Here is a 9,696-nt window from a genome sequence, read left to right on the forward strand (position 1 = left end):
ACCTGCTCCCCATTCACACCTGAAACCTTGTAACACTAACAAGTCACATGACACAGGGGAGGGAAAAAGGCTAATTGGTTCCAATTTTGACATTTTCACTTAGGGGTGTACTCACTTTTATTGCCAGCAGTTTAGATATTAGTGGCTGTGTGATGTGTTATTTTGAGGGGACAGCAAATCCACACTGTTATAAAAGCTGTACACTCATCACTTTACATTGTAGCAAAGTGTAATTTCTTCAGTGTTATCACATGAAAAGATATAATCAAAAATCAAAATGTGAGGGGTGTACTCACTTTTGTGAAATCCTGTACATGCAGAGTCTGACACAAGGCTGTTTTCACATTCCTCTGCTGTAGGGGGGGGGGGGAAGTTTCTTTGGACTCACGTTAAATCTTCAAAATGTGCATGATATTTGACATCACCCCTAGTTTGGAGCCAATCATGGTGCAGTATGCAACGTAGACAAGTGTGATGTGTAAAACATGAAACCTCTGTAAGTGGACTTTTCTGTGAAGTGGGACACATCCTTTTCAGCAGCTAAACTTTTGAAATTAAAAGATGTTTGCATATTCATAGATTCTGGATTATAACGGAGAGGGGGTATATCTTATTTTTGAAACTTTTAAAGACTCAGATCAGACATAGATTACTATTTTAAGCAAAACACTTTATATGTCTTGAGGGGATTTTTAAATTGATCCATGTATAAACTTTGCTTCCTTCCTCAACAAGTACAAGTGAAATTTCACTTTGATAGAACATTTTAATTTCTTCATGATCTTATAAATGATTAGTCTATGAAAAAAAGACCTATTATCACCAATGTTTAAAGTTCATCTGCATGTGCCAACATAGAAATGCAGATGCGGAAGTTATTTTACTTCCTACATCTTAACAATTTTATTTCTATTCATTAAATTTTTTTACCACACAGAAAGCATCAAAATAGCCGAGACACTCATTTTCATACTGATAATGACAAGCGGCAAGAGGTATTTTTTTTACAAGCAGTACTGGGTATCTGTTGGCAAATCCTTTCTCTTAGAAATCAAATATTCCATGTGTAAGATATCCAGTATCCACCAAGTGTCCATGAAGTGTATTCAGCTGACAGGATGAATGTTGTCCCACACTCGCACTACGTCTACACAGTCATTGAGGGCTTCTATTAGCACTGAAGCAGCATCCAGCTGGTCCTGGTCCAGAGATGAGACGGTGCGGGGAATAAACTCCAACCCAGCAGATATAACCTGCATTCCCAGCTCCTCCAACGAGGCCCGAACTTTTTTCAGCTCCGTCATGTCACAAATAAACTAGGGAGAGAGAAACCAATAATACTACTAGTTACTCCTAGTAACAGTGGTAGAGCTGCAGCTTATCATTATTTACACTGTCATTAAAGCTATTTTTCATTAATCGCACTTAATTGTGGAAATGTTGTATTATAGTGTTTTATTCTACGAAAAGAGGGGGTTGATTTACTGGTCCTCTGAGTGGTCTGTAGCGGGGGAGATATTACTTAACAACAATTATGCCAAATATGTTGCAGCAATACATACTGATAGAAATTATGTGGCAGTAGTGATCACACTACAGCTTATTTAGAAACTCTGCTGAGAATCTGTAAAGATGGGACTGAAAGTGTTACAGCAACCCGCTGCTGGAAAATATGATACATGTGTTTGACTGTGTTCTACTCCTTCAGAAAGTACAGACAGTGTTTTGGTAGCACAATTAGGACAGAAAACTAGACACATGGATTGTAAAGAAACAAAAACAATTTTATCATCTGAAATATTCATGTAAATTATTTTCTTCATGCATCTCTAGAGCGTTTAACAGTTTGTTTGTGTCTTCTCTGGATTATAAAATGCATTTCATTTACTTTAGTTTGGTCAGCCAATTAATGGCTGAAGATACTTGAACAGCCATTTATTTAAGCTAAACTGGATTAATTTTTATGAACAAATACTTTGTGGTCAGTTCACACAAGTATCTCTGTGAGTCTGGTTAGAGTCATTCAGAGGCCATATTTTTTCAAATTTAAATTTCAGAGCCCACCAGGAAGGCTCCACACTCCCTCATTCCTCCCATCAGTGTTGCTGTTACCCGCATCTAGAGACGCGTTCCCTCATGTGTCCATACTTTTCGCCTCTTCTCTTCATGTCTGACCTGCAGGAGGGGCTGCTCCTCTTCATCCTCCATCTCCTGGACGTCTTCGGCTCCCGCCTCAATAGCCAGCTCCAGAGCTCGCTCCGTTGAGATATTGTGGCCCGGCACCTGCACCATACCCCTCCTGTTGAAGTTGTGGCGGGCTCCATCTGACAGCATCCCTCTGTGGATGAGTGCAGAATTACACCTCTGTGAGGCGACCTAATCCTAAATTAAACTATATGAGGAGATCGTATCTGTATCGTATCTACTTTTTTAGGTTTATTTATTTATTATTTTCAAAAATGACATGCAGCTGCTTGTTAGAGACAGTCAGAACTTGTAGAACTACAGTTGTGTATTTTTATTTGTGGCAGATAATATAATGATTTAAGATTATTTAAAAAAAAAAACAACATAAAATTAAGCCGTTATGTGTCATTAAGATAGTGTCAGAGAGTTTTGGCAAATAAACTGCAGAAACAAGCCGTAGCTCTCTGCATCTGGGTAGGAGATCCAGATTTAATAGAGTCTAGGGACATCTAGTGGCTCCTGCCATTTACATCAACCTCCATTTTCAATATAGTATGATCACCATGTATTACAGCATTCTTACCCTATTTTGTCCTGTGTATGTAATTTTTGTAGAATAATACTGCTGCATTATTGATGTACATTTAAGGCGTTCCCTTCAGACCAGTTAAAAAGTATTTGTGTACAACTAGTAGTGTTTGTTTTACCATTATGTAAGTACCAGATGTTTGGGACAGCGCAGAGGTGGATGCTCCACCAGAGTGTGAGGGCCAATAACGCAACTTTGCAACTTCCACCTTTCTCGACTCACAGTACGTGGCACGGTCTGAAATGGCCTATTGATCTTCAGTGTCAAGCAGATCAGGTTAACACCCGGGACTAACCATCAGTGGTGTGGTGCATGTGTACACAGTCACAGCAGGGTAAGATTATATAAAGCCGATCCTGACCCATTTTTGATAAGCAGCCGTTTGATTTCCTGGTGGCTGCGTGAGGTGTTGTCAGTCAGGATCTCGATGAGCAGCAGACATCCACCGGGCCCCCGTGCTTCAAACATGTGCTGGGACGCTGGTTTAGCCTTTTCCTGTAGAGCCAAGAGAAGAGACATGAATGAGTTTCTTGTCTTGCATATTCATACTAGCACATTATTGTAAAACTGTTACACAATACCTTTCTTCTTATATGTTATATACTGGTAAACTCATGTGCTGATCAATAGACCTGCTCCATATACAGACAGGTGACAAATTAATAATTGTAGTTTTCCAGAGACTTGGAGAATCTACTTTAAGCTGTTCAGATGTTCAAACACCTTACTAAGCCACATTATCACCCATTTGTATGTGACGGTGTTGCCAACCTACCGCAGTCTTGATTGCAACCGCATCTTGATTGCAGCCTCTATGGACGCTTTGGGCATGTTCTTGGCTCTGCACTGCTCCAGTATGTGGGCTAAGTTTAAATTCATGTCTGGGTTGGATCCACCCTCTGCAGACGAAACGAAAAGTGAAATGAGCCATAATAGACAAGAAAACAACTGAGATTGACATGCGTGCTTTTCTTTTCCGTCAGCTAGTTGTTTAATCTCACCTTTCACAGCTATCCTTATCATCATACCAAACTTCATAAACATCCTGCCCCTGGCCTCATCTTTAGGGCCCTTAATGTGTTTCACCTTTGACCACTTGTTGTGTCCTGCACATAAGGCAGAGCACAGCTGCAGCGTCCTGATGGGAGAGTTCCTGCACGGCGGGTACAACACACATGGAGCCGGAGACAGGACGGACTGCACCGGGGCCGGGAACCTGCCTGAGGTCGACGCGAGTGTTCGGGGGCACAGGGTCCGGAGAGCCCTCAGCACCGCCGTCCCCGGCATGCCCTTCACACACACACACAACCACAGTGTACATAAATACGGGGTTACAGTAACCTGCTGAACATGTGGAGCAAAGACTTTGTCCAAGGCTGTGAGCCTCCGTCTGCAGACGAGGCCTCTAACTTTAGAAAACATTCATTTTTATATCGACAAGTAAATGAAAGAGCCTGAAGTATTCTAACCTACTGTTAGAAAGCTCCTGACAGTTGGACAAGTCAGGTGAACAAGCAGCTGCCGCTGTCCTCGTTGTGAAACCGGTACTTCCGGTTGCGATGACGTGAATTATCTGCCTTTCAAAATAAAAGATCAGTCAAGCAACATGCTTTTAACATAACATACTGTAAGAATAAAAAAATTATTATAAGCCTTAGTGACATTCATTATTCTTAAATTGTATGTTTTTTTATATATTATGAATACATTTAATTGGAATTCATACAGAGCAACAATGATTTTAACCTGGGGAAATAAATAAAACTCAATAGAAATTATTATAGTCATGTATTAATAGTAGCTATGTGTTGTAACTAAAATTGTTGTAATAAAAAAAAACTATTACAAAATAATATAGCTTGAGCAATGATTCAAGCATTAGGCTGACAGATTTATTGGCAGTCAAATATTCACAAACTATGGGCTAAGGTCTTCATCTAATAAATGTTGTCTCCCATGTTTTCTTTTTATGAACTAGTCATTTTTATACACACATATGTAAGCTCTCATACAAGTCCTTTCTGTCAGGATGTGGTGTGGTTGAGAGGTTAGTGGACCCAAATGTAGGACACAGAGCGGGGGAGGCACAGTTCAAAATGGTTTATTCAAGCAACAAAAGGCGAGCACACTTACTGGCAGAGTACGATGTAAACCAAAAATGACATTCAGTTAAGAATATCTTGCTGCGACCCCTGGAAGTAACCTAATAATCAGAATTCCCTTTAGGATTTCCAAATGGGGTTGGATGCATTGATGGCACACATATTCCGATCATTGCACCTTCTGAAAATGAAGCAGACTATGTCAACAGGAGATCTATCCACAGTATTAATGTGCAGGTACACTGACAGCCTACTGTTTCTAATGGTCAAAGACTACATCACAATACTGTATCTCTCATTCTTTGCACTGTCAAGATCATATGTGATGCTGCACATATAATCCCAAATGTGGAGGCCAAGTGGCCCGGCTCTGTTCATGACTCAAGAATGTATCGGGAGTCAACCCTGAGCAATAGACTGTAAAGGGGTAAGTAAATGTATTTCCTATACACATATTTCAATGTATGCACTACACTCTTACAGGGGAATTTCTATGCAGCACTAAAGCAATGTGAACTTTCTTACATGAGAGACTGATGGCTTTCTGCTGGGAGATAGGGGTTACCCATGCCAACCAAATCTTATTACCCCTTACCCAGAACCTGAACCAGGCCCACAGCAGCGCTTCAGTGTGGCACACTGCAGAACGAGAGCCCGGGTGGAGATGACCTAGGCCTGTTGAAAGCACGTTTCCAGTGCCTACGTTACCTCAGAGTAACCCCTGAAAGGGCCTGCGACATTATTGTGGCATGTGTTGTTCTTCATAATATTGCCATAATTAGAGGGGAGCAACACCCTGCCCTACAATTACAAGAGCCTGAGGAAGACCCCATCAATCCTGCAGATTTCCAGGATGGAAGAGTAGTCCGGGATATGATATGCTGCAATGTCTTCTCAGATTAATCATGATATCCACCACCACAAAAACGAATGAAAAATGAATAAACACAAAATCACAGCAATTTATATGGCATTCTTCATTTCCTACAACCCCCCCCCCAAAATGTTACATTTTAATATAGTTTCAATACTTCCTAGAATTCACCTGTGACCACACACTCACCTCTAGCTTTTGTTTCAGAATCTTGATTTCCAGATCTGCCTTTTGGATCTGGTGGTCCAAGTATACAAGTTCTTTGCTGTTTTTTTCTATCTTTTTAATAAGAAGAAGTCTATATAACTCCTTAACTGGCAACTGAAAATTTTAATTAATAGTAGATTAGAGTTACATCATGTAGTTCTAAAATTCAAAATTAAACTGTGGCAATTACTGTAAATCACTGAACTGTGTTCATCTGTGCACCAGAAGTTGACGGGCCTTCCTCCTGCTGTTCTTCCACACTCTGGGGGGGGGGGGGGTAGAGATAAGAATGACCATTTATAGATATAAACTTACTAACTTCATAGAGTACACTTTATAATACTATTTGTCATAATTTATGGTGTATTGAGTAGGCTACTTACAACTGCCTGGGGTTATGTTGGGACAGGAGGCTCCAAGAGATATATTACCATCCGAATCTGTTGGGACCAACAAAAAACCCAACCCAAAGTAATGTAAATGGAAATAGGGCTTCGATAGATTATTTCAACGATTTATCGATGTGTCGTTTAAGAAGTAGGCTACTTTTGCTTGGCGGCGCCGCCCCCGTAACGGGATCAGCTGTGCACGTTTATAGGTGATAGATATTTATTAGTCCTTTCGTAAATTCATACTGTGTCATACAGCAAACATCAGACTAGACAGCCGCTTTACAAACACACACATCACCCCAGTGCTCTACAAGTTATACTAAAGGCTCGTGCAGCCTACACGACTTTAAGCGTCGGCCGATAGCCGTGCAGTTAACACAACCTGTGGTCTTCACGGAAGTCTTGAAGTCGTGTGGTGTTCACACGAAGTGACTGATCGGTGACAGGGACACACACACACAAACACACGTGAAATGTGAAACGGGAAATGAGCGATCCTGCACACGAAACAGCTGTTTGTTATTATAAAGATAACAGTTATAAAGACAAAATATGGGTGAAGGATGGATTAGCACATGCAGGTAGCAGGGATTGTCTGAGCTACAGAGAGAGGGAGGGGAGTTAAAAGGTGCAGCTCCCGACACCCAGTTAACTCATGACTGTGAGGTTACAACTCACGGCCCAAAATGGAGAACAACAAACGCACGTGTGAACATTTTCAGCTGAGGACTGCGGCTTACTTTGGCTAGCCTTCAACTCAACAATCAATCAGGATTTCAGTTATTTTGCTAACGTAACAGTACATAACAGTGGTAGAACTGTTATCTTGTCTGTGGTCCGCTGGCAGAACACCTTTTTGTTCAGCTGCCCTCGTGCTGTTGCCAAGGCGACATAAGTTTCGTTTTACGGTGGACGGACGGTAACATTACAGAGTTTTTGTTTTCTTTAGCATGAAATAATAACATGGACACTTTCTTCTTTGTCCCTCGCCATTTTCTCTCTCTTCCTCCACTTTGCAAAAGGCTACATTATAATCCTGACGCGATGTGCGACAGTAATAAATGTCCGTGCGAAACACTGCTGTATAGTTACATGGATTAAACGAAGCATCGATGCAAAGAATTTGTGTCGATTTTATCGATAAATCGTTTCAGCCCTAAGTGGAAATATCACAAATAGTCTATATGAAAAAATAACATACTGTAGGTAGACCTTACATTTTATGAAGGCACTTAAATATTCTGGAGTGACTGGCTCTGATGAAGTCCCTCCTGCAATTCCCTCAGGCATTGGTCTTCCTGCATTCAGGCTCAGGGCCATCTCCTCTTTATTTGTTAGAGGTGGTGCAGGTCCTCCCCCCATTTTGCGAGCCTCTGCCTTCTTTCTGTTGGCTGCGTAGTCAAATGAGAATGAACATTTAGACCTGTGTCAAAAATGCTGCTGCACTGCTAGACACTGAATACTATTTAGTCATTTAATATGTCAAATGTTTGTAAAGCCAGGTACCCTACACCTATGATATGCTCAAGGCTTACCTGATTGAATTATGTTTTTATATTTAATTTTCAGCTGCTGCCACGTTCTTTTAATGCCTGCAGGATTGCACCTATACATGAAAATTAAATTAATAGGTTTAATAAAATACTGTTCTTCCAGTTTCACTTCTGATATTATGACAGTTGGGTTATAACAGTCTAAAATGGTTCTTAAATTACTAACTACAAATTACATCTTCAACAAATCTAATTAGATTAATGTAATAATTACTATCTCTAGAAAGTATTGGTCTACTTACTTATTAATTACTTTCCCAAATCAACCTCAACCACTTGAACAATAAGGAGAGACAAGAAACTGCACTTCTAATGCTTTCAAATAAACAATTGCATGAATTATTCTTGAATTGACCAGAGTGTGTAACCAGAAGGAGTAGGTTACATTATACATATAATATACCTTTTAAAATTTGATGTTAAATCCACTATTGTTTTATAGTCTTTAATTAAATTACAGTATTTAGATTACTTAGTAATTAATTACACCCAACACTGTATAAAAGTAGCCTATAATTAAAATGTAAACTTACGCATTGACTCGAGCAGCTATTTTCTCCCAAGCTAACTCTCTGTCCTCCGACGCTGCAGCCGTGTTGCTTTTTTAAAAAAAATACGTCTTCAAATTCTGCATATGCTTGCATAAGCACATCCAGTTCTGCTGGGGAGAAATACGCAGACCTCTTTTTGTCTGACGTTGTTGCCATGGTGACTCATTATATCTGCGCTCCATTGATAAGGGCTTTTTATAGTTGTGGTGCACTCGCTTAACTAAGAGTCAGTCAACTTAGAGTTGATTGAACTAACTCATTTCAGCTGTTCTGTAACCGGAAACTCAGAGTTTCCCATCTCAGGGTAAGTCAACTCAGAGTTGGTTGAACCTCCTTATAGAAACGGGCCCCAGGTAACTTCGGGGTTAAGCCTGGGTTTTCAGTAGGCTTACCACGAAGGTGGTTCACTTCTTACCGGGGTAGATCTCCATGGTAACTTATGCTGAACGGCTAACCTACTCCGGAGCGGGGCCCTGTTTCAGAAAGCGGGTTTAGTGAAAACTCGTGGTAAGTTGAGCCTGAGATGAGGGAAACTCTGGGTTTTCGGTTTCAGAGATCGAGATCAGATAAACTCTGTAACCCCGGCAACTTACGCTGTGAACCTAAACTGCTCTGGAGGAGGTTTACTTCAACTAACGTTGAGTTTCTCTCTGACTCCTCCCCTCCTGCGGAGCTTGAAGCGGCTGTCTGACATTTCCTCATTCAGACTGTCGATATCAAAGCACATATTGGAACACGGTTACGTCTTTAGAAACATCGTAATCACGGAAAAATAGCTGTTTAGTTTTTTTAGTTTTTTTACCCAAACTGAACATGACGCTTTTATGATCAATATTGTCATCGATGTATGGACAGAGAGTTATCTTTGGACATCGTAAATTTATCCTCAGCACAGAATAAAATTTATAAACTACACTGTCCTTTATAACACAGTGACTCTGTGGACATTAAGGCAAAACACTTAGGCTACTGTGCGCTACAGTAATCACTGTTTAAAGTAATCTGTACAAAACTGATCAATGAACAGTAACCTTTCATATCGTAGTCGCACAGATTGAACATTCCCATCGTAGTTATCAGCTGGATATGATGTGAATATTTCTGAGTGAGGATGACGGTGGTGCAACTGAAACAAATAAATGTAGTTTAAAAGTGAGTTTTTCATTATTTGCTGATAGTCTGAAAATGTTTTGACAGCATTTCATAAAATACGAAATGAGCAAGATTTTATTAATGTAACA

General features: G+C 40.3%; 2 protein-coding genes across 8 annotated transcripts in view; one reads left to right on the forward strand and one right to left on the reverse strand.

Moving 5' to 3' along the window:
* Positions 1-649: 649 nt before the first annotated feature.
* LOC123983007 (translational activator of cytochrome c oxidase 1) lies at positions 650-8,787 on the reverse strand. Its single transcript, XM_046069074.1, is given in 14 exon segments — positions 650-1,316; positions 2,176-2,338; positions 3,138-3,271; positions 3,552-3,568; positions 3,571-3,675; positions 3,778-4,066; positions 4,246-4,353; positions 4,910-5,059; positions 5,942-6,073; positions 6,165-6,221; positions 6,343-6,399; positions 7,569-7,742; positions 7,887-7,957; positions 8,438-8,787. Coding segments are annotated over 6 exon segments (915 nt in total). The 5' UTR covers positions 4,064-4,066; positions 4,246-4,353; positions 4,910-5,059; positions 5,942-6,073; positions 6,165-6,221; positions 6,343-6,399; positions 7,569-7,742; positions 7,887-7,957; positions 8,438-8,787; the 3' UTR covers positions 650-1,106.
* The window catches only part of pth3r (parathyroid hormone 3 receptor), an 18,335-nt gene continuing 17,247 nt past the window's right edge, over positions 8,609-9,696 (forward strand). For 5 of the 7 annotated variants that reach the window (XM_046069066.1, XM_046069070.1, XM_046069067.1 and 2 more), the window contains exon 1: positions 8,655-8,759. The gene's annotated coding sequence lies outside the window, so the exon portion shown is untranslated. Of the gene's footprint in view, positions 8,760-9,696 lie in introns of all 7 variants that reach the window. The other 2 variants (XM_046069071.1, XM_046069073.1) reach the window with 1 other exon arrangement.

The sequence above is a fragment of the Micropterus dolomieu genome, linkage group LG14, assembly GCF_021292245.1.
Source record: "Micropterus dolomieu isolate WLL.071019.BEF.003 ecotype Adirondacks linkage group LG14, ASM2129224v1, whole genome shotgun sequence".
Taxonomy (NCBI): Eukaryota; Metazoa; Chordata; class Actinopteri; order Centrarchiformes; family Centrarchidae; genus Micropterus; species Micropterus dolomieu.